Raw genomic sequence first — 26,276 nt, forward strand, 5'->3', positions numbered from 1 at the left:
AAATTACAAAGTTGCAAGTCTGGAAAAGGAAATCAAAGAGTCAGGGAGAAAACTTTGGGCCTTGCTGAAATTATAGATCAACAGATCATAGAAGAGAAGATAGCTGAGAAAGTGGTGAAGGTTATTAAGTCAAATGAGACATTGGTGAGGGAAACTGTAGACAAAAAGAGATGTGTGGTGATATTTGGTGTGGAGGAGGATAAGACACCGAGTAAAATGGAGAGAGAGAAAACATAAAAAGGTGATAAATAATATCATTAATGTGGTGCAAGAGGAGGAAAAGACCTAGTACAAGAAATAGAGGACTTCCATAGAATTGGAAAGTTCACAAGAGAAGGTATGAGGCCAATAAGAATCAAACTTAAGTCACAAAAGGATGTAGATGAATTGGTGGAGAAGTCATGGAGGCTAGCCCAGCAGGAAACAACAAGGAAGATTTGGTTGAGAAGAGATCTCGGTGAAAAGGAAAGAGAAATGTTAAATGAGTTGAGAAAGGAGGCTTTGAAAAAAATGAAGAGAGGACAGAAGAAGAGAAGAAAGAGTTTTTCTGGAGAATCTTGGATATGAGACTGAGGAAGTGGTTCATAACCCAGAAAAGTACAGCAAGAAAGGACTAAAGAAACTTACATATGAGCGAAATGTAATGTATTCCAACATAAATGGAGTGATATCGGGATTTTAGAACTCAACGATTACTTGAGGGACAAGAACCCAGATATTGTGGGTCTTACTGAAACAAAACTGAGAGAGGAGAAGACCTGATGAAGGTTGGAGAAGGAAATATAACGTTTGGAAAAGAAATAGAGTAGGTAAGATGGGAGGAGGAGTGATGTTGCTGGTTAAAAAGATATAAAGGTGGATCAAGTGAAAAAGGTATGGGAAAGGCAGAAGTGCTAAAGATCAGAGCAGAAACTAATGAAGGAAAAAGAGGCACTACATAGTGGTGTACGTACCACCTAAGACAAATGCATGGTCAGTACAGGAATATGAAGAAATGATAAGTGATACAGGAACATGTCTGGAAGAAATGTTGGGTGGCTGTGAACGAACTATAATGATGGGAGATTTTAATTGTAAAGAGGTGTGTTGGGAGGACTGGTCAATGGAAGGATCAGAGACAACATGGGAAATACACTATTGACACTGGCAATGGAAAATGTGTTAACTCAGTGGGTCAAAGAAGATACTAGGTTTGGAGGAGAGGGAGCATCGTCAAGACTGGACTTGGTCTTTAGTACAGAGCCAATGGTCATTGAGGAGATGAGGGTGGAGTGCCCTTTAGCAAAGAGTGATCATGCAGTTTTGGAGTTCAAGGTGATAGACGAAGAGAAATCTAGAAGAAATGAAGAATATAAAGTGGGAAGATGGAATTATGCCAAGACAGATTTTGGAAACCTAAAGAAATTCTTTCAAGAGACAAATTGGATGAAATTCAAGAGTGCTAAGGAGCAAATGAAAAGTGGAAGGAATTTATAAAAATATACAAAGAAGGTGAGAAAAATTTGTACCAATAAGACAACATAGAGAAGTTGGAAAGCAGGACTGGTTTAACGATAGATGTGAAAAGGCTAGAACAAGAAAAGAGGATGCATGGAAGAGGTGGAGAAGGAAAAGACGGATTAAGCAGTGGGAAAGTTACAAAAGAGCAAGAAATGAATATGTGTTGATTAGAAGAGAAGAAAGAAAGAAACAAGAAAAGGATATAATTGATAAATGTAAAGACCAACCAAGGCTTTTTTACAGACATGTGAACAACAACATCAAAAATAGAGAAAGTATTGAAAGTTTAGAAGTAAATGGAGTATACAGTGAAGATCCCAGGAAATGGCAGAGGCTATGAATGGATGCTTTCGGAAGGTATTCACAAAGGAGACTGCTTTTGACAAACCACTGGTAATGGAACAGAAAGGGATTATGAAGGAGTTTCAAGTAACGGTGGAGGAGATCAAGAACATGATGGGGAGTTTAGAAGTGAGAAAAGCTGTGGGACCTGATGGGGTATCAGGATGGATTTTAAGAGAATGCAGGAGCAATTGGCAGAAAAAGTTTGTGAAGTAATTGATGCCTCATTAAGGGAAGGTGTAGTGCCCCAAGACTGGAAAAGAGCTAACATTGTCCCAATCTATAAATCAGGTAACAAGAGAGACCCATTGAACTATAGACCAGTGTCACTTACAAGTGTGGTAGCTAAGATGTGTGAGAGGGTGGTGAAGACTAGATGGACAGACTTCTTGGAGAAAATGACATACTTTGTGAGTGTCAATTTGGTTTTAGGAAAGGGCGTTCATGCACGACAAACCTGATATGTTACTATTCGAGGGTGATAGATGTAATACAGGAAAGAGATGGTTGGGCTGATGGAATATATCTGGATTTAAAAAGGCCTTTGATAAGGTACCACACCAGAGACTGATCTGGAAACTTGAAATGGTAGGAGGAGTGCATAAGGAAATGATGAAGAAATTGATAAGTACTAAAATAAGACCTAGATTGGAATATGCAGGAGTTGTGTGGACTCCTTGCAGACATAAAATTGTTAAAAAGTGACATAAGAAAATTAGAGAAGACTACAAAAATGGCTACAAGAATGGTTCCAGAATTTAAAGGGATGGCATATGAGGAGAGACTAAAGGCAATGGATCTACCAACCTTGGAGCAGAGAAGAGAGAGAACTTATTGGGATCTGATACAAGTTTATAAATTGATTAACGGAATGGATGAAGTGGATAATGAGAAACTGATCCTGAGAGAAGAATATGACTTTAGAAGCACAAGATCGCATAGTAAGAAACTAAGGAAGGGACGATGTCTGAGAGATGTTAAAAATTTAGTTTGTCCATGGGAAAGATGTGTTGAGACTTGGAACAGTTTGAGTGAGGAAGTGGTATCAGCAAAGAGTGTACATAGTTTTAAAGAAAAATTGGATAAGTGTAGATATGGAGACGGGACCACACGAGCATAAAGCCCAGGCCCTGTAAAACTACAACTAGGTAAATACAACTAGGTAAATACACACACACACACACACACACACACACACACACGCCTGCATGCCCCAACCTGTTCGGTTTGATCTCTCTCTCTCTCTCTCTCTCTCTCTCTCTCTCTCTCAGAAGCGTTACCTTCTACCATTTTATTATAATCAAAGATAATGAGAAAATGAACATGAAAGAATGGTAATATTTTAATCACTTTGCTGAACAAATTTAGCGTATGTGTCCCTTCGCTCTTATCAGGGTGCTTGCAACACGGCGGGTCGCTTGGGTTGCCAAGTGTCGCCCTCAGAATGGGAGAATAGCTTAGTTACCCCTAAATATATAAAGCTAGTGGCAACACTGCGGGTGGAAAAAGAAGCCAGATACTTCCACTCGCCATCTGACTCGAGAAACCGCATCTGGAGCTCAAACATGAGGCGTGAAAATTCTTGATTACGGGAACGAACGCCGTCGCTACGGACACACTGATGCAATCATTCATATACGATCGCCGGAATATAAGAGTTAATCCGGTATTCTTTCATCCAGCAACACCTGTAATCCGGCAAAATTTGTGTGCCAGAATTTTTGAATTGGCCGGAGTAATTTGCCTGGGCGCTGTACTGTGTTTTGAAGCCTGGGCATTCTGGGTCAAATTTGGATCAGTACCACGCTGCCACTCATTGCAAGTACCATAAACATTTTTTTCTGTAATATTTGCCCCTAAACATGGCTTCCAAGCGACCAGGAAGTGATAGTGTTGTGTGTGAACCAAAGAAAAAGTGCAAACATATGACAATATCAGTGCAACAGAAAGTGGACCTATTGAGGAAGCTAGATAAAGGTGTTTCAGTGCGGAGCCTATGCCAACAGTACAACATTGGCTCATCAACCGTCTATGATATAAAAAAAGCAGAAGAATCTACTTCTCAAGTTTTACAGTGAGTGTGAGAGCAAGAAGAACATGGAGGTTCGTAGAACACTTAAGGAGGGTAAAAGCAGTGATTTAGACAGTGTTCTCTTACAGTAGTTTAAGCTTCGGCGCGCTGGTAATGTCCCTGTGTCCGGCGAGATGATAATGGCACAGGCAAAAATTTTCCATGCTGAACTTAATTTACGTGTTTTTCTATATGCTTCTGCATGTATATTTTCATGTACAACTATCATATATCAAAACAATGTTACAGCTACACTTGTATAATGCAGGGTATGTATATAGAGGGTGTTTTGGGGATCACCTATAGTTTGGAATTTTCCATGGTCTGGCAAGTCTAAGGTCCGGTGGTTGCCGGACTTGGGAGGTTCAACCTGTATATATATATATATATATATATATATATATATATATATATATATATATATATATATATATATATATATATATATTAACCTCGGCTATCGCGCCCAATTGGGGCCGAAATAGCCGCGCCATAGCCGAAAACGCGATAGCCGAATTGATCTTGGCGGGAAGACGGTTTTGGCCAATTAGCGCTCAGATATTCCATGACGTCATGGCGGGGCGCGCTATAGTAGGCATTTGAGGTCGCAATAATGAAATTTTAGCAGCTTTTCATGGGTGCACGGTAGCAATAAAGCGCGATAGCCGAAGTCGCGATAGCCGAGGGTTGACTGATATATATATATATATATATATATATATATATATATATATATATATATATATATATATATATATATAGATAGATAGATAGATAGATAGATAGATAGATATATATATATATATATATATATATATATATATATATATATATATATATATATATATATATATATATATATATATATATATATATACAAACACACACACACATAGTGAATTTACAATCTTTTTCTGTTCTGGTATTCATCAGAGTGGGTGAAACAGGTGAAAGCGGACCACCCAAATACCATAAAAGTCTACAACACCCACATGGGCAGTGTAGACCTAGATAATATGGTGATGTGCTATGCCATCAGAACTCAAAATTGAAAGTCACACTAGGCGCTGCATAACTGGTTTTATGAATTTCATTTTTGTCCTGGCCTGTCGTCTTTATCACAAGGTGGGAATAATAATGGGCATAAAGGGCAATGGAAACATTCCTCTCTTGAGGTTTACTCTGTCATGTGTAAAATTAACATTATGCTATTTGTCAGATTCATGATGAAGTTCAATCTAAACTGTAAAAATATTTCAGTAATAAATAAGAAAAAAATTATCTTGTGCTTTTGCTAAGTTAGATTTCTTAAAGAGCACACATTTATTCTCAAACAATTACTGAGGTTCTGTAAATATAATAATATATACAAATTTTCAGTATTTTCTTTCAGTTTTCCTACTTTGTATATTTTACAGTCTTTCTCTAAGGTAGTGCCCAAGCGTACTTTATAGGACATGCAAGTTTTCCTAATTTCCAAATGCAATTTCCGAAAAAATTTTTTTTATTTGTGTTCCTTATCCCATAGACACTATTTGTACCAAAATCTCATTAAAAAAATTCTAACAGGATCTATAACTGGGCACTATAGTAAAAGTAAATTGTACTGACCCGTAGTGTGTTGTTTGCCATTTTGCCAGATTTCCAACCAAAACATTCAGTCTATACTACTCATGGTTCTTTAATCATAGTATTATCAACAAACGGCATTCTAAGAATATTCTGACTATTTCATTAAATAGCAGGTGATACAAATAAGTGTTATATACCAAGTTAAACGAAGGTATTTCATGGACATGTATGACGATGTGGCATGTCAGGCAACGTTGCCAGTCGACCCGAGGCGGGATTTCCCATGGGGGAAGGGGGAGGAGTCAGATCACCACGCAGGTGCAAATCAACTCACTTCTCATTTGGTCGCCACTATGTATTGTACAGCCAAACCAAGAAGTTTGTGTACAGAATTAATAAATAAAGCTTGCAAGGGCCACTCTTACCAATAAATCAAGCGAGGAAGAGGACAGCAGATGCAGCTGGTATATCTGAAGGCACAGTGAAGAGAATTTGTCCCAGTGCAAACAAGATATACACCACACAGCATCACAACCTTATCAGCGTTTCTTTTCCCCACTCATTATATTACACTGGGTATCTCGAGAGGACATAATAGTAAATATTAGGTAAATTATCAGCCTCATTTTCACTTTTATAACCAGCACCTTAACTATAGTTAATTTACCTATGGCATCTCCATGTCTTGTCCATCACTTATATTATTTTTTAGCGAAGTCATGCATTAAAATAAATAAAGAACAGTTATTCCGTTTTCCTTTAAGTAATGAGAGATATAGCAGCATCGCATGGATTATAGGCCTAGCCCTATGGGTCAGTACAATTTAGTTTTACTATAATGGGTTTAATGCATTTATGGCTTTATGCACATGCTCACTTTGTTTCCATCACTCGTACAAAGCGCAACATTTCTGACTTTATGTGAATTTGGTGAAACAAATTTTCATTTGAGAACAAAATATATTCAAAATTTTACACCTAAAAAGCTGTTCAAATTAAATGCTTGTCACTAAGTGGCAGCATTGAGCAGTCAATCAAGATCGTTTCGTTATGAAACGATCATGATTTTAGTTTTTGTATCAATAAAATATTCTATACCAATAAAGTATGGTATTGTGTATGTACATTGTTGTTCCTATTTACTACAGTGTCAGTATGTGCAGTCCTCATGAATAGCAATTTCCAGTTTTACCATATCTTAGTAAAATAACGTGTACACACAGCCCTTAGGGAATGTTCACACTACAATCGGATTGGAGCTGAGCAGAGCTGTGCAGAGCAGAGTAGAGTGGAGTGGTGGTTAGGTGTTCACATAATAAAAAGGACAGGGCGACCTGCACAAGAATCAGTTGCTACAGAGTGTGTGTTGTGTGTGTGATCCTATTGCTTGACAGCAAAAGACAGATATGGAAACACTGGGTTCATCCCATCAATGCAAGGACAGATCAGTATGGAGAATACCACCATCTCTTTGATGATCTGAGGAGAGATAAATTGCAATTCTTTGCATATTTACGAATGAAACCAACAGTCCAAAAAACTCACTCATTGTTTATCTGGAAGGATGACGAAAAATGTAACAATTTATAAAGGAACATGGAATTTCGTTGGTAAAGTCATATCCCATGGCTGTGTGGGTCACTGATAATTATGTATAGGATCAGTATATAACCAATTTAGCTTTTCTCAACATACTACCAATATATACAGTCAAATTGTACCAGAACTATGGACAATCTGGTCAGTGATTGTAATTTTGGGTTCAGCAATAAAACTCACATTGGTAGATACCTTCTTGGCTATTGGTGGAGTAATGGAGGGCTGCTAGCTGCCGAGCAGCAAAAAAAATATGCCCGTATTTCTCAAGCATGCTGCTCCACTCCACTCTGTACTGCTCCAGTAGCAGTGTGAACAACTGAACATCTGTACATCCAAAACTATGTAAAAACTAATAACACTACCAACCGCTCTGCTCTGCTCCACTTATATAGTGAGAACATACCCTTAGGCCAAGTTCGGTAGCAGTTTTCCGGTATCCTGATGCTACTGGTGCAAATATATTCAAAGGTTGTTATTTCATATCTATCCTATAAGTCAACCCCCAAGTTTTGACCATAAAAAAATGAACTTAACAACTTGATTTATAGGCCACAATATATGATACAGTACATTTATGTTTACAAAAACAACTTTTCTATTAGACTTTTACATGCCTTACATGTCTTCTGTCATCAACCACTCTTTATTTTCCACTCATTCCTTGAATAGGTATGACACATAAGTTTCAGGTGAAGAACTCTGCAATAACTGCACTTCTATCGGATGAAGAGGAAGAGTTCAACCATAAAAATAAGTGGTTATGGGTACATAAAGCCTTGAAGAAAACAAAAATCAAAAGTGAATGGTTAACTCTTTACAAGGAATTGGAAATGATGAAGTAAAATTTTTCAATACTTCAGAATGTCAAGATTTAAATTCAACTAGTTGTTGAATAAGAGAGAGGGAGATCTCAAGAAAACTGCTACTTTTTGGGAGGCAATTACCCAAAATGAAAGATTGGCTATGTGCTTGAGGCAAGTATCCTTTTACTTCTACATTAGGCTAGTACATAGCAAATATTTGTGTAAGAAAGACTGGCAGTGGTTCCTGCAGATGCTGGTCAATGACTGAACATTGACAGGGCATCGTTCAAACTACCGGCAACAACCAAGAAATGGTTCAGCACAACAGTCACATCAGAAAAATATTCTTGGAAAGAACTTGTGACATGACAGTGCTGTGATGTCATGGTAATGAATTGATTGGTGTGAACAGATCCATTGAATTACTTGTAAAAAATTCTGATGGAACAGTGATGTGATGTGATGTGATGAGATGGAGACATGATGAATAGTATGAATGTGCCTTTATTCTGTCCACACACCTAATAAAGGAATTAAGCCATATCTTAATTCTTTTATCAAATTTGTTGGTAGCCTAGAATTTTGTTTCTGTGTTTCTCCTTCCAAAGACCTGAACTATCAAAACTATTGAAATATGATTTGCAGACTAATTTTCTCTGCCTGGCATATCAAGTATGCTTTATAATTTTTTTTCTTGGACAAAATGCAAATATAAAAAGCAAACTAATAAATAAAAAATACATGTATATAAATTAATTAATTAATACAGATCAAAAATACATTGAACATGTGAACTTACATGAGTCCAAGCTTTTGTTGAAGCAATTCAGCAAACTTGTAAGCACCTCCACCTGTAGCTTTAATGGTTTTTCCAAGCATGGATTCTTTACTGCACATTAGGTGGTTGCGAATGAAGTCCAGCCAGTGTTCAATATATTTGGTCTCAAATTTTACAAAGTGGAGCCGTTCAATCTCAGAACTTTCATACTGATAGTTGCCTCCATCATTCTGAAAAGTTGCAAAGTATATTATTTTCCTTGAATAAATATGTACATGGGTCATGGTATGCTTGTCATAATTTCATAACTTGTAAATGACTGATCAATAGTGACATTTAAGGATGATAATCCAACAAACATATCAAAAAGTAATAATAACAGAAAAATAATAGCTGCACTTTAATAGTCATCATTTGTTCCAAATACTAAACTTCATATGTATATGTGTAATGCGGGAATTTTTAAAGAAAAAAGAAATTTATGAAAGGTTTCCAATTTTGATTTTTATTTTTCAAAATAGTAGTAGTAGCTGAATCAAGGCACTAGTTAAATTTTCAAATGGTTCACACTAGAATATAAATTCACAAAACTTTCCAATAAATTTCATTAGAAAAAAAGCAATAAATAAACAAATTGATGGAATAACATTAAGAGAACTTTCTCCCCACAATCACATTCGTTTTTGCTCACAGTCCAGCTCACCAGAAAAGGATACACACTCACTACATAGGAAATACAAGTAAAAACAATTACATAGTATAATCCACTACTTCACACAAAGTTATTGTACTTTTAACTTTTCACCCGCGTAGCGGCACACACAACTCGATCACTTTGTAGTTCCACAAGAAAATAACACTTAACTTGTCTTTGGGCCACAATGCACTGTTTATGAGGAAAAATGTACCAAATGGTACCACTTCCTCAAGCAAATACATTTAATCTTGTCTTTGCGGGGCCTCATTACACTATTTTTCTTTTCCTTTTTTTTTTGGTGGGGGGGAGGGGGGAGGACATACCATAGATGGTGACAGTCTCCCCCCTTTCACTTTACCCAACACCGCTGCCAACAAAATATCTTCACATTTCTCTAATTCACAAAATATCCTATCTAAAATACACACACACATGGACTATGCACAGAGAGAGGGTAGCGGTCTCTATCTGCTCGGGGCAGAGAGTGGAACCGGACTCAGTAATTATCTATATATATATATATATATATATATATATATATATATATATATATATATATATATATATATATATATATATATATATATATATATATATATATATATATATATATATATATATATATATATATATATATATATATATATATATATATATATATATATATATATATATATATATATATATATATATATATATATATATATATATCCGAAACAGGTTGATTTCTGGGAAATCGTATTTTCAGTAGGAAAGCAATAACTAAGGTAGCTACGAGCAGCATCTTTAATGGGCCAAATGTTTCGACATTTCATCTTATGTCATCATCAGTGATCTAAAATAAAATAAAACGATAAAACAAATATAAGTATAAAAGAATAAAGTAAAAATACAAAGAGAATTACAATGGTAAAAATTCACACTATCATAAGTGGGTATGCTGACAGAGTATTGTTGAGGGATGGCTTTACTTGGGAAATATATAGGGATTTCAGTATTCTTAAACTGTTTCTATTACAGGTGGCGAGGATACGGAAATGACTGAGATTGGGTTGAACCTTACATGAGAGGCAGTGGTCCCGCGGAAAACGGGCGTGTCGCGGAAAAGGAGTTCTTTATTCTGTTCTTCATTCTCTTTCATTCCCATATTCTCCTTTATCAATTTATCTAATTAACGTTCGATAGTCAAGACTCTATCAAATAGTGATGTTTGCGCCGTATCAAAGCCTTCAAATTTTCTTTCTCCCTCACCAACATTGTCATCATCAGCTTTCATTCTTTCCCTTGTCACATACCTGCATTTAGATGGAATATCTTTCTCACTCATTATTATTTAACACTATATTCATGAAAAAAAAAAAAAAAAAATGAGTCCACACTTTTCGCCCAGGCCACTGCAAACCCAAACAAAGGTAGTGAAGATCAGCTGATCCTCGGGAGTGACGGTATTGCGTGCTTCCTCTACCGCGTCTCGTGTGTGTGTGTATTTACCTAGTTGTATTTACCTAGTTGTAGTTTTACAGGGCCTTGGCTTTATGCTCGTGTGGTCCCGTCTCCATATCTACACTTATCCAATTTTTCTTTAAAACTATGCACACTCTTTGCTGACACCACTTCCTCACTCAAACTGTTCCAAGTCTCAACACATCTTTGCGGGAAACTAAATTTTTTAACATCTCTCAGACATCGTCCCTTCCTTAGTTTCTTACTCTGCGATCATGTGCTTCTAAAGTCATATTCTCCAGAAATTGAAAGAAATGATAAAAAGAGTGGAAGAAAACGAAACTAGGCTAAGAACCGAAAATGAAGAATTAAAAGTCCAAATAGCGAACTATAAGAAATTGATGGAAGAAGGACTCGGTAAAGCCGAGAAAGAAAAAGAGAAGCTAAAAGATCTAGTTAACAAAGAAGAAGAAAGAGTACAAGACGTGATTAAAAAAGAAGTATAAGCATGGAGAATCCAAGATAAGAAAGACAAGGAATCATTTCAAGAAGTATTTCAAGAACAGTTAAAAGAAAGAGATGAAAATATGACAAGCAAAATGATAGGAGTCCTCAAGAAAAAGAAAATTTAGTAAGAGAAATTGCGGAAAAAAGTGTAATTATTTTGGACTGAAAGAAAAAATGTTAAATATAGACCAAGAAGGGAAAAAGACGAAATGAAATCAGTAAAAGACCTACTAAAACATCTGAATGACGAGGATAGACAGAACTTAGAAGAGGAAGTAGAAGAAATCCATAGAATGGGACCATATCAAGAAGGAACAGTGAGACCAATTAAGATATTACTAAAATCACAAGCAGCAGCAGAAGAAGTACTATATAGAAAAACAAAACTCAGAGAAACAGAAGGTTGCAAAGATATATATATAAAGAAAAATAGAAACGAGGAGGAAAGGAAGAGACACAATGAACTGGTGGCAGAAGCAAGAGAAAAAATAATGAAAGGTCAGAGGAGGAGAAGAAGGCATTTTTGGAGAATTATAGGAGACAGGATAAGGAAATGGTATATAAAAGAGAAAGAAGAGAAAAAATGGAGCAAGTTTAACTAAAAATGATAAGAACAAGAGATTAAAAATGATGTATACAAACATAGATGGGATTTTATCTAGTAAATTAGAATTAAGAGATTACATAAAGAAAGAAGAACCAGATATTGTATGCCTGGTGGAAACAAAGTTAAATGAGGCAATAAAATAGACATAGATAAAAGGTATAATATATGGAGGAGAGACAGAGTGGGTAAAGGAGGAGGAGGAGTCATGATGATGTTAAGGAAGGAGATAGTGGTAAATCAAGTGGAGTTTGGGGAAGGAAAATCAGAAATACTGTATGTTAAGATGCATATTAACAAAAAGGAGTTAACAATCATTGGAACATATGTGCCACCAAAACAAACTCATGGACTAACCAAGAATATAGAGACATGATAGATGACACAATAAGGAGTCTTACAAGAATCATTAAGGAAAGGAGAAAAGTGATATTGATAGGAGATTTCAACTGTAAGGAGGTAGACTGGGAAAATTATGAAAGTGGTATGGGGGAAGATGCCTGGGGAGATAGATTCCTGAACCTAATGATAGATAATTTGATGGTCCAAAGAGTAAAGGAAAACACAAGATTCAGAGGAAATGATGAGCTGGCAAGATTAGACCTAGTTTTTACAAGGGATATACCAATTAACGATGATATAAGAATATTAGAAATGGATATAGAAGAAGGAAAGGAAGATAGAGATGAATCATACAAAGGAGACCGATTAAATTACAGAAAGGCTGATGTTGAGAATCTCAAGAACTATTTTAGAAACGTAAACTGGGAGGAGATGGAAAACTCATCAACGGTTCAAGAAAAATATAACTTATTTTTGGAAATATACAAAACTGGGGTCAGGGAATATGTCCCGAAATATAGACCAAAAGAAGAAGGAAAGAAAGATTGGTTTAATGCAAGATGTGCTAGGGCAAAGGAGAAATGAGATGGAGCAGGGAAAAGGTGGAGAAGAAACAGAAATCCAGAAAATAAGGAAAACTTCAAAACAGCAAGAAATGAATATGCTAAGGTGAGAAAGGAAGAAGAAAGAACTATGAAAAGGACATTGTCGAAAAATGTAAGGAATAACCAAAATTGTTCTACAGATTCATAAATGGAAAAATAAGACAAAAAGAAACAATAGAAAGGTTAAAAGGAGAGAACGGAATGGTGGAAGACCCAAAAGTATGGCAGAACTGTTAAATAGTAAATTTCATGAGGTCTTTACTAAGGAATCCAAATTTGAAAGACCACAGGGTAATAGAGAGACTGTCTATATGAAAGAGATTAAAGTAACCAAGCTTGAAATAAAAAGTTGATGATGGAATTGGATGAGGAAAAGGCAATGGGACCGGATGAAGTCTCAGGCAGAATACTGAAAGAATGTAGGGAAGAACTAGCAAGTCCAATATACAACATCATAAAATGCTCAATAGAAAATGGAACAGTGCCAGTGGAGTGGAAAAGAGCTGAGGTGGTTCCCATATATAAGAGCGGAAGGAAGAACCTTTAAATTACAGACCGGTATCACTAACTAGTGTAATATGCAAGATGTGTGAAAAAGTAATAAAGAAGCAATGGATTGAGTTTCTTGAAGACAACAAAATATTATCAAATAGCCAATTTGGTTTTAGAAAAGGTCGGTCATGTGTGACAAATTTATTGAGTTTCTACTCTAGAATAGTTGATAAAGTACAAGAGAGAGAGGGATGGGTTGACTGTATTTATTTAGATCTAAAAAAGGCTTTTGATAAAGTGCCACATGAAAGATTACTATGGAAGTTAGAGGAGAAGGGTGGCTTAAAAGGAAGCACATTGAGATGGATGAAGAATTACTTAAGGGGGAGAGAAATAAGGACGATAGTTAAAGATATGAAGTCCAAGTGGAGAACAGTAGACAGCGGAGTGCCACAGGGGTCAGTATTGGCACCAATACTTTTTCTCGTATATATAAATGACATGCCAGAGGAGTGAACAGCTACATAAATCTGTTTGCGGACGATGCGAAACTGTGCAGAGTCATTAAACAAAAGAGGATTGTGAAATACTACAGGAAGACTTAAACAAGATCTGGAAATGGAGCAAAAATGGGAGATGGAATTCAATGTGGACAAAAGCCATGTCATGGAAATGGGAAAAAGTGAAAGACGACCAGTGGGAATCTATAAGATGGGAGATGGAGTAGAACTAGAAAAAGTAAAAAGGAAAAGGACTTGGGAGTGACAATGGAAGAAAATAATCAACCGGTTAGCCATATTGATAGAATTTTCAGAGAGACGTATAATTTGCTAAGGAATATTGGAGTAGCATTTCACTATATGGACAAGGAAATGATGAAGAAATTGATAAGTACTAAAATAAGACCTAGATTGGAATATGCAGGAGTTGTGTGGACTCCCATAAAAGAAACACATAAGAAAATTAGAGAGACTACAAAAATGGCTACAAGAATGGTTCCAGAATTTAAAGGGATGGCATATGAGGAGAGACTAAAGGCAATGGATCTACCAACCTTGGAGCAGAGAAGAGAGAGGGATCTGATACAAGTTTATAAATTGATTAACGGAATGGATGAAGTGGATAATGAGAAACTGATCCTGAGAGAAGAATATGACTTTAGAAGCACAAGATCGCATAGTAAGAAACTAAGGAAGGGACGATGTCTGAGAGATGTTAAAAATTTAGTTTCCGCAAAGATGTGTTGAGACTTGGAACAGTTTGAGTGAGGAAGTGGTATCAGCAAAGAGTGTACATAGTTTTAAAGAAAAATTGGATAAGTGTAGATATGGAGACGGGACCACACGAGCATAAAGCCCAGGCCCTGTAAAACTACAACTAGGTAAATACAACTAGGTAAATACACACACACACACACACACACACGGGACACCGTCGATGGCGGATGTGGTCGCTGAGCTCAGAGCAATCATCTCTAATTCTACAGTTACCATTGCCTAAGAGTAACCAAGGTGGGAAAGGAGCTTGTAATGTTTGTCCCGTCTCCATATAGTCATGTTAACTATTGATTAGCAAAATAATGTCCAGGAAGGTGAATATAAACTGTAGCCTGCGTTTGAGCCATCAGCTGGTTTGTTTACATCTGCGCAACATGGCGGCCGTGAACTCGAAAGATGAATCAGACTTCACAGGATTTCAAGGAATAATGGAGAAGAGCGTTTATGTGAAGAAAATTCTGGAGTTGGAAGGTAAAATTGAAAACTGTTTGAAAAGTATGGGGGCCTGGAAACGAGTTATGACAATATAATGAAAGAGTGTGCCGATATGAAGAAAGAAAATGAAGTACTGAAAGAGGAAGTTAAGCTAATTAAAGTGAATTGCGACAAATGTGGAGAATCTTTAGGAAAAGTGATGGAGAAGCAGGCTGAATGGAAAAAAAGTCAGGAAGTGGAAAGAAAGGAGGTAAATTACAAAGTTGCAAGTCTGGAAAAGGAAATCAAAGAGTCTGGGAGAAAACTTTGGGCCTTGCTGAAATTATAGATCAACAGATCATAGAAGAGAAGATTGCTGAGAAAGTGGTGAAGGTTATTAAGTCAAATGAGACATTGGTGAGGGAAACTGTAGACAAAAAGAGATGTGTGGTGATATTTGGTGTGGAGGAGGATAAGACACCGAGTAAAATGGAGAGAGAGAAAACATAAAAAGGTGATAAATAATATAATTAATGTGGTGCAGGAGGAGGAAAAGACCTAGTACAAGAAATAGAGGACTTCCATAGAATTGGAAAGTTCACAGGAGAAGGTATGAGGCCAATAAGAATCAAACTTAAGTCACAAAAGGATGTAGATGAATTGGTGGAGAAGTCATGGAGGCTAGCCCAGCAGGAAACAACAAGGAAGATTTGGTTGAGAAGAGATCTCGGTGAAAAGGAAAGAGAAATGTTAAATGAGTTGAGAAAGGAGGCTTTGAAAAAAATGAAGAGAGGACAGAAGAGGAGAAGAAAGAGTTTTCTGGAGAATCTTGGATATGAGACTGAGGAAGTGGTTCATAACCCAGAAAAGTACAGCAAGAAAGGACTAAAGAAACTTATGTATGAGCGGAATGTAATGTATTCCAACATAAATGGAGTGATATCGGGATTTTAGAACTCAACGATTACTTGAGGGACAAGAACCCAGATATTGTGGGTCTTACTGAAACAAAACTGAGAGAGGAGAAGACCTGATGATGGTTGGAGAAGGAAATATAATGTTTGGAAAAGAAATAGAGTAGGTAAGATGGGAGGAGGAGTGATGTTGCTGGTTAAAAAGATATAAAGGTGGATCAAGTGAAAGAAGGTATGGGAAAGGCAGAAGTGCTAAAGATCAGAGCAGAAACTAATGAAGGAAAAAGAGGCACTACATAGTGGTGTACGTACCACCTAAGACAAATGCATGGTCAGTACAGGAATATGAAGAAATGATAAGTGATACAGGAACATGTCTGGAAGAAATGTTGGGTGGCTGTGAACGAACTATAATGATGGGAGATTTTAATTGTAAAGAGGTGTGTTGGGAGGACTGGTCAATGGAAGGATCAGAGACAACATGGGAAATACACTATTGACACTGGCAATGGAAAATGTGTTAACTCAGTGGGTCAAAGAAGATACTAGGTTTGGAGGAGAGGGAGCATCGTCAAGACTGGACTTGGTCTTTAGTACAGAGCCAATGGTCATTGAGGAGATGAGGGTGGAGTGCCCTTTAGCAAAGAGTGATCATGCAGTTTTGGAGTTCAAGGTGATAGATGAAGAGAAATCTAGAAGAAATGAAGAATATAAAGTGGGAAGATGGAATTATGCCAAGACAGATTTTGGAAACCTAAAGAAATTCTTTCAAGAGACAAAGTGGATGAAATTCAAGAGTGCTAAGGGAGCAAATGAAAAGTGGAAGGAATTTATAAAAACATACAAAGAAGGTGAGAAAAAATTTGTACCAATAAGACAACATAGAGAAGTTGGAAAGCAGGACTGGTTTAACGATAGATGTGAAAAGGCTAGAACAAGAAAAGAGGATGCATGGAAGAGGTGGAGAAGGAAAAGACGGATTAAGCAGTGGGAAAGTTACAAAAGAGCAAGAAATGAATATGTGTTGATTAGAAGAGAAGAAAGAAAGAAACAAGAAAAGGATATAATAGATAAATGTAAAGACCAACCAAGGCTTTTTTTACAGACATGTGAACAACAACATCAAAAATAGAGAAAGTATTGAAAGTTTAGAAGTAAATGGAGTATGCAGTGAGGATCCCAGGGGAAATGGCAGAGGCTATGAATGGATGTTTTCGGAAGGTATTCACAAAGGAGACTGCTTTTGACAAACCACTGGTAATGGAACAGAAAGGGATTATGAAGGAGTTTCAAGTAACTGTGGAGGAGATCAAGAATATGATGGGGAGTTTAGAAGTGAGAAAAGCTGTGGGACCTGATGGGGTATCAGGATGGATTTTAAGAGAATGCAGGAGCAACTGGCAGAAAAAGTTTGTGAAGTAATTGATGCCTCATTAAGGGAAGGTGTAGTGCCCCAAGACTGGAAAAGAGCTAACATTGTCCCAATTTATAATTCAGGTAACAAGAGAGACCCATTGAACTATAGACCAGTGTCACTTACAAGTGTGGTAGCTAAGATGTGTGAGAGGGTGGTGAAGAATAGATGGACAGACTTCTTGGAGAAAAATGACATACTTTGTGAGTGTCAATTTGGTTTTAGAAAAGGGCGTTCATGCACGACAAACCTGATATGTTACTATTCGAGGGTGATAGATGTAATACAGGAAAGAGATGGTTGGGCTGATGGAACATATCTGGATTTAAAAAAGGCCTTTGATAAGGTACCACACCAGAGACTGATCTGGAAACTTGAAATGGTAGGAGGAGTGCATGGCAGTTTACTAAAATGGATGGAAGACTTTTGGTAGGAAGAGAAATGAGAACAATAATTAAGGACAGACCATCAGAATGGGGCTTGGTGGAGAGTGGAGTTCCACAGGGATCAGTGTTGGCACCAGTAATGTTCGCGGTCTACATAAATGACATGGTGGATGGGGTGTCCAGTTATGTGAGCCTATTTGCAGACGATGCAAAATTGTTAAGAAAAGTGAGATGTGACAAAGATTGCGAACTACTCCAGGAAGACTTGGACAGAATATGGAAATGGAGCTGTACATGGCAAATGGAGTTCAACACGACAAAATGCAAGAAATTAGAGTTTGGCAAGAGTGAAAGAAGAATCAGGAGTATGTACAAGATAGGAAATGAAGACATAAAACCAGTCATGAAGAAAAAGACCTTGGGGTGACAATTACCAATGACCTATCGCCAGAGAGACATATAAACAAAATAATTGGAGAAGTATTGAACTTATTGAGGAACATAAGAGTGGCGTTCGTATATTTAGATGAAGAAATGATGAAGAAAATAATTACTGCAATGATAAGACCGAGGCTTGAATATGCAACAATACAGTGGGCTCCGAACTTAAAGAAACACATAAGGAAACTAGAGAAAGTACAGAGGGCTGCAACAAAATGGTGCCTGACTTAAGAGATTTGACTTATGAAGACAGACTGAAAAGAATGCAACTTCCGACCCTGGAAAACAGAAGAGAAAGGGAGACCTGATAGCAATATACAGAGTGATGATTGGCATGGAAAAATGGATAGGGAAGATCTGTGTATGTGGAATGAAAGAATGTCGAGAGGGCATGGGAAAAACTAAAATGGCCACTTATAGGAGAGATGTGAAAAAATATAGCTTCCCTCATAGAAGGGTGGAAGCATGGAATAGTTTAGACGTGGAAGTGGTCAACGCAAGGAATATTCATGATTTTAAGAAAAAGCTGGACATTAGTAGATATGGAGACGGGACAGCACGAGCATAGCTCTTTTTCCGTATGTTACAATTAGGTAAATACAATTAGGTAAATACACACACGAGAGACACGGTTGAAGGCAGACGCACTGGCGCAGTTCCGACGATCAGCTGATCTTCACTACACCTGTTGTATAGTATTTACAGTGGCCTGGGCAGGTAGTGTGGACTCATTTTTTTTTTTTCTCCATGAAATCAATTAGTAAGGAATAATGAGTGAAAAAGATATCCCATCCAAATGCAGATATGAGAATAGAGAAGAGGCTGATGATGACTATGTCGGTGAGGGAGAACGCGTATTCGAAGGGTTCGATACGACGACAACTTCACTACTTAAGAGAGTGTCAAATATTGAATGTAAAGTAGATAAACTGATAAAGGAGAAGATGGAAATGAAAGAGAATAAAGAACAGGAAATGGAGTTTATAAGACTGAGAGAAAGGATAAGAAAAGTGGAAGAAAATGAAGCTAGGCTAAGAGCGGAAAACGAAGAACTAAAAAAGGAAGTAGCTAACTACAAGAAGCAGATGGAAGAAGGACTCGGTAAAGCCGAGAAAGAAAAGGAGAAGCTGAAAGATCTAGTAAACAAGGAAGAGGAAAGAGTACAGAATGTGATTAAAAAAGAAGTACAAGCATGGAGAGTCCAAGATAAGAAAGATAAGGCCGATTTTCAGGAGGTGATTCAAGAACAACTTAAAGAAAAAAGAAAATATGACAAGCAAAATGATAGGAGTCCTCAAGACAAAAGAAAATCTAGTTAGAGAAATTGCAGAAAAAGAAGAGTGTAGTCGTATTTGGAATAAAAGAAAAAATATAAAATATAGACCAAAAAGAGAAAAGAAAAATGAAATCAGTCAAAGACCTACTGAAAAATCTTAATGACGAAGATAGGCAGAACTTGGAAGAGGAAGTAGAAGAAATAAACAGAATGGGACCATATCAAGAAGGAAAACGAGACCAATTAAAATACTACTAAAATCACAAGCAGCAACAGAAGAAATATTATATAGAACAACAAAACTTAGAGAAACAGAAGGCTGTAAGGATATCTATATAAAGAAAAATAGAAATGAGGAAGAAAGGAAGAGATACAATGAACTGGAAGCAGCAGTAAGGGAAAAGAATAATGAAAGGTCAGAAGAGGAGAAAAGGCATTTTTGGAGAATTCTAGGAGACAGGATAAGGAAATGGTATATAAACGAGAAGGAAGAGAAAAAAGTGGAACAAGTTTAACTAAAAATGATAAAAGCAAAAGACTTAAAATGATGTATACGAACACAGACGAGGTTTTATCAAGTAAATTAGAATTAAGAGATTACATAAGGAAAGAAAATCCAGATATTGTATGCCTGGCTGAAACAAAACTAAATGAGGCAATCATAATAGATTTGGATAATAGGTATAATGTATGGAGAAGAGACAGAGTGGGTAAAAGAGCAGGAGGAGTCATGATAATGTTAAGGAAGGAGATAGTGATCAACCAAGTGGAATGTGGGGAAGGAAAAGCAGAAGTATTGTATATTAAGATGCATATTAATAAAAAAGAGTTAACAATCATTGTAGCATATGTGCCACCAAAAACAAATTCATGGACCAATCAAGAATATAAAGACATGATAGATGACACAATAAGGAGTCTAATGAGAAGCGTTAAAGAAAGGAGAAAAGTGATATTAGTAGGAGATTTCAACTGTAAAGAAGTGGACTGGGAAAATTATGAAAGTGGTATGGGGGAATAAGCCTGGGGAGAAAGATTCTTGAACCTAATGATAGACAATATGATGGACCAGAGAGTAAAGGAATGCACAAGCTTCAGAGGAAACGAGCCGGCGAGATTGGACCTAGTTTTTACAAGGGGTATACAAATTAATGACAATATAAGATATAAGTGCCCATTGGGAAAGAGTGACCATGCAATATTAGAAATAGATATAGAAGAGGGAAAGGAAGATAGAGACGATTCATACAAAGGAGACCGATTAAATTACAGAAAGGCTGATATTGAGAATCTGAAGAACTATTTTAAAACGTAGACTGGGAGGAGATGGAAAACTCAGAGACAATGCAAGACAAATATAACTTATTTTTGGAAATATACAAAACAGGAGTCAGGAATATGTCCCAAAATATAGACCAAAAGAAGAAGGAAAGAAAGATTGGTTTAATGCAAGGTGTGCTAGGGCAAAGGAGAAAAGAGATGGAGCATGGAAAAGGTGGAGGAGAAATAGGAATCCAACAAACAAGGAAAACTTCAAGGCAGCGAGAAATGAATATGTTAAGGTGAGGAAGGAAGAGGAAAAGAACTTGAAAAAGATATTGTCGAAAAATGTAAGGAGCAACCAAAATTGTTCTATAGATTCATAAATGGAAAAATTAGGCAAAAAGAAACAATAGAAAGGTTAAAAGGAGAGAACGGGATGGTGGAAGACCCAAAAGTATGGCAGAACTATTAAATAAAAATTCCAGGAGGTCTTTACTAAAGAATCCAAATTTGAGAGGCCACAGGGTAATAGAGAGACAATCTATATGAAAGAGATTAAAGTAACCAAGCTTGAAATAAAAGAGTTAATGAAGGAACTGGATGAAGAGAAGGCAATGGGACCGGATGAAGTCTCAGGCAGAATACTGAAAGAATGTAGGGAAGAACTAGCAAGTCCTATATACAACATCATAAAATGCTCAATAGAAAATGGAACAGTGCCAGTAGAATGGAAAAGAGCTGAGGTGGTTCCCATATATAAGAGCGGAAGGAAGAAGAACCTTTAAATTACAGACCGGTATCACTAACTAGTGTAATATGCAAGATGTGTGAAAGAATAATAAAGAAACAATGGATCGAGTTCCTTGAAGACAACAAATTAATATCAAATAGCCAATTTGGTTTTAGAAAAGGATGGTCTTGTGTAACTAATTTATTGAGTTTCTATTCTAGAATAGTTGATAGAGTACAAGAGAGAGAGGATGGGTTGACTGCATCTATTTGGATTTAAAAAAGGCGTTTGACAAAGTGCCACACGCAAGATTACTGTGGAAGTTAGAGGAGAAGGGTGGCTTAAAAGGAAGCACATTGAGATGGATAGAAAATTATTTGAGGGGGAGAGAAATAAGGACGGTAGTTAAAGATATGAAGTCCAAGTGGAGAGCAGTAGAAAGCGGAGTGCCACAGGGGTCAGTATTGGCACCAGTACTTTTCCTCATTTATATTAACGACATGCCAGAAGGAGTGAACAGCTACATAAATTTGTTTGCGGATGATACGAAACTGTGCAGAGTTATAAAGCAAAAGGAGGATTGTGAAATACTGCAAGAAGACCTAAATAAGATCTGGGAATGGAGTAAGAAGTGGGAAATGGAATTCAATGTGAACAAAAGCCATGTCATGGAAATGGGAAAGAGTGAAAGACGACCTGTGGGAATCTATAAGATGGGAGATGGAGTAGAACTGGAGAAAGTCAAAAGGAAAAGGACTTAGGAGTGACGATGGAAGAAAACAATCAACCAGTAAGCCATATTGATAGAATTTTTAGAGAAACATAATTTGCTGAGGAATATTGGAGTAGCATTTCACTACATGGACAAAGAAATGATGAAGAAATTGATAAATACTATAATAAGACCCAGATTGGAATATGCAGGAGTAGTGTGGACCCCTCATAAAAAGAAACACATAAGGAAATTGGAGAGGCTACAAAAAATGGCTACAAGAATGGTCCCAGAACTTGAAGGGATGACATATGAGGAGAGACTAAAGGCTATGGATCTACCAACCTTGGAACAAAGAAGGGAGAGAGGAGACCTGATACAAGTCTATAAATTGATCAACGGAATGGACCAAGTGGATAATGAGAAACTGATCCTAAGAGAAGAATATGACATCCGAAGCACAAGATCGCATAGTAAAAAGCTGAGAAAGGGAAGATGTCTGAGAGATATTAAAAAATATAGTTTCCCGCAGAGATGTATTGAGACGTGGAACAGTTTAGATGAAGAAGTAGTGTCTGGAACGAGTGTGCACACTTTTAAAGTAAGATTGGATAAGTGTAGATATGGAGACGGGGCCACACGAGCATAAAGCCCAGGCCCTGTAAAACTACAACTAGGTAAATACAACTAGGTAAATACACACACACACACAGGCTGCCAGACCAATAAAAAGGGGAAAACCACACTAAACCCAACGCCTGCGTCGGATTTGGAACCATCAGTAAAAACGGGGATGTCATCAGTATGGATAAAAAAAGTGTTCTAAAAACTGTGTGTGGGACAGAGCTGGCAGAAAATCCTTCTTGCCATTCATGGCAGGAGGGCATATTGAAACAACCAGAAGCTGCCAAGAACCAACTCGTGGGAGCCGGAAAGAGTAGACAGGAGTGGGGTTGATGGACATCAACACGCCCGGTAGCTCAGTGGTTAGAGCGCTGGCTTCACAAGCCAGAGGACCGAGGTTCGATTTCCTGGCCAGGTGGAGATATTTGGGTGTGTCTCCTTTCATGTGTAGCCCCTGTTCACCTAGCAGTGAGTAGGTACGGGATGTAAATCGAGGAGTTGTGACCTTGTTGTCCCGGTGTGTGGTGTGTGTCTGGTCTCAGGCCTATCCGAAGATCGGAAATAATGAGCTCTGAGCTCGTTCCGTAATGTAACGTCTGGCTGTCTCGTCAGAGACTGCAGCAGATCAAACAGTGAAACACACACACACAGACACACACACACACACACACACACATATATATATATATATATATATATATATATATATATATATATATATATATATATATATATATATATTTTTTTTTTTTTTTTTTTTTTGTCACGCCCGCTAACCTACAGGACAGCTCGACCCAGGAGTGCGGCCAACCGGTATACACCGCCACACTAGCAAGGCGTGACCAGGTTCTTTTCAAACTCTTAAAAAACAGACAGAAGCTACTTCCCTAGGTCGCCACCACAATCTTAAACTCAGAGATTGGGAAAGGTTACTCGTCACCTCCTCCTCCTCCTCCTTGTCCTAAGAGATAATAACAAGTAATTCTACACGGGAGTGCGGAGAGAAATTTGTCTTGGTAGAACCGCCCTCACGTAGGACAATCCACCCACTCTACTCAAGACAACTCCACTCCTAGCTGAATGTAGTGTTCTGGAGCCTTCCACAAGGGAGAGAGTCCACACTCACTACAAGCAGCGTAATATCTGGCCCGCCGTGGTACTGCGTACTAGCCCACCTCCTCGTCAGCCGCTTTCACATACACCGACACACTTCTCTCCAGCTGGCCCCACACCACCAAGGCTGCTAACACAGCACACTACTGCCCACAATATTCTATGAGGCCCTCAGCCTCTGCGAAACACACTACACACGTCTCCCGGAAGTGGCAGACAATAACAGACACGAATACCTCAGGTCAGAACTAACTCGACACAGGAGTGGGGGAAGACTGCCCCGCCACCCTTACTAGGCCTCAACTCACGTGGCTCACCTCCCACGCACTATGGGGGAACAAAGGAGCTGCCACACACCTCCTCTACCACCACTACTACTTCTACTTACTACTGGAGGGTATTTTCCTCCTATACTACATACTACGTAAGGACGTTAGATCCTCTCACTACAACACTACGACTCCCTGATCTCCTTCCCCGGCAACCAACAGAGGCGCAGTACTTGATCCCGCTACACAGATGGATGGATGGATTTGCCTTAGGCGCCGCAACAGCTGGGGTCATATGGCGCCTCAACTATAGTTTTAAAAAAACTAAAAGTAGTTAAAAAAAAACTAAAGTTAACTAAAAACTAAGACTACAATAAAATTAAATAAAACATTAAAATACATAATAAGAAATAAAATTTACAAATTGGGGAGGAGGCCCGCTTCTCCCAGAAAGCTAAAAACGTCATGGCCAGGGGCCAGAGAAGCTGGTCCAAGGACCTTTGAGAGATAGTAGACACCGCTATCCTTACCGCGACAGCGGTAGAGGTAGCGGTGTCGTAACTCGATCAAACTAGGGCACTCCACCAACAGGTGCCGCACGGTGAGTGGCACCAAACAGTCATCACAGTAAGGTTGAGGGTCCCTGGTCAGGAGGTACCTTTGTGTAAGGTACGTGTGACCTATACGAAGTCGCGCCAATAAAGTCTGTGCACGGCGATCCCGGACATGGGTGTAAGTCCACTGAGGGAGTGTGGAAGTAGTAATCTCTCCCATTTTCGAGGTTGCGACCCCCGTTAGCCATCTCCTCTGCCAAATTGCTGCAATCGCCACAAGAATTGCATGAAATACATCTCTAAACGGAACAGGGAAAGGAGATGGAGCGCGACTTGCTGCCTCTTTAGTGAGGCGGTCTGCGTGTTCATTCCTTGGAACACCTACGTGATCAGGGACCCAACAGAACCCAACATGATATCCTCGTTTGGTAAGAAGATATAGCCACTCCAGGGCTGATAAAACCAAAGGGTGAAGGGAAATAAAAGAAGAGAGAGCAGTAAGAGCACTGCGACAGTCACTAAAAATTGTAAAAGACGAAACCGGGAGTGTAAAAATAATCTGTAAAGCTAGGACTATGGCAGACAGCTCCGCAGTAAAGACGGAGGCTATCGAAGGAAGTCTGCCAGACCAATAAAAAGAGGGGAAAACCACACTAAACCCAACGCCTGCGTCGGATTTGGAACCATCAGTAAAAACGGGGATGTCATCAGTATGGATAAAAAAGTGTTCTAAAAACCGTGCGTGGGACAGAGCTGGCAGAAAATCCTTCTTGCCATCCATGGCAGGAGGGCATATTGAAACAACCGGAAGCTGCCAAGAACCAACTCGTGGGAGCTGGAAAGAGTAGACAGGAGTGGGGTCGATGGACAAATCCAACATGAGGTTTGCCACACGAAGGCCAAAAGGTTTAGGTAGACTCGGTCGAGTGACATATGCCTGCGAACGCGAGTCCCGTAACATTGACAGACAAGGACAGAGTCGGGAAGACGGTGTGTGCGAAACCAACACCAGACCATCGAAGACTGGCGCCGGAGGTTGAGCGGCCAGAAACCAGCATCCACTAAAAGGCTAGGTATTGGAGATGTCCGAAATGCACCCGTAGCCAAGCGGACCCCAGCATGATGCACGGGGTCAAGCGTGCGTAGTCTTGCATCCGTTGTGGATGAGTAGATCTCAGAGCCGTATTCCAGCTTCGGAAGTATGAGTGTACGGTGAAGCAGCAGCAACGTGTCCCTGTCCGCACCCCAAGAGGTGTGACTTAAAACCCGAAGAAGGGATAGTGCCGTCCTGCAAGACGCTTTAAGAGAACGGAAATGGGGAACCCAAGTAAGACGGATGTCAAACAATAGGCCAAGATATCGAGTGGCCTCCACACATGAGATACGTCTATTGGCTAAATATAAATCGGGATCTGGATGAACGCCACGATTACGACAAAAATGCATAGACACGGTCTTTGAGATGGAGAAACGAAAACCATTTATGTTGGCCCAACTGGATATTCGATTGATCGCCAGTTGAAGCTTTCGCTCA

The 26,276-nt window shown here is 38.4% G+C and overlaps 2 protein-coding genes across 5 annotated transcripts in view; one reads left to right on the top strand and one right to left on the bottom strand.

The window, feature by feature from the left end:
- The window catches only part of LOC123517178, a 58,669-nt gene extending 34,244 nt beyond the window's left edge, over positions 1 to 24,425 (bottom strand). Inside the window, exons 1-2 of one of the 2 annotated variants that reach the window (XR_006678418.1) lie at positions 24,156 to 24,410; positions 8,687 to 8,895 (exon numbers count right to left, since the gene is read on the bottom strand). Coding sequence is in view for 1 of the 2 variants with exons in the window: in XM_045277177.1 (XP_045133112.1) it covers positions 8,687 to 8,784 (98 nt within the window). In the remaining variant the exon portion in view is untranslated. Of the gene's footprint in view, positions 1 to 8,686; positions 8,896 to 24,155 lie in introns of both variants that reach the window. The other variant, XM_045277177.1, reaches the window with a different exon arrangement.
- The window catches only part of LOC123517177 (centrosomal protein of 89 kDa-like), a 251,432-nt gene that overhangs the window by 195,395 nt on the left and 29,761 nt on the right, over positions 1 to 26,276 (top strand). The gene's annotated exons all lie outside the window — the stretch shown is intronic.

This window comes from Portunus trituberculatus, chromosome 41, assembly GCF_017591435.1.
Source record: "Portunus trituberculatus isolate SZX2019 chromosome 41, ASM1759143v1, whole genome shotgun sequence".
Taxonomy (NCBI): domain Eukaryota; kingdom Metazoa; phylum Arthropoda; class Malacostraca; order Decapoda; family Portunidae; genus Portunus; species Portunus trituberculatus.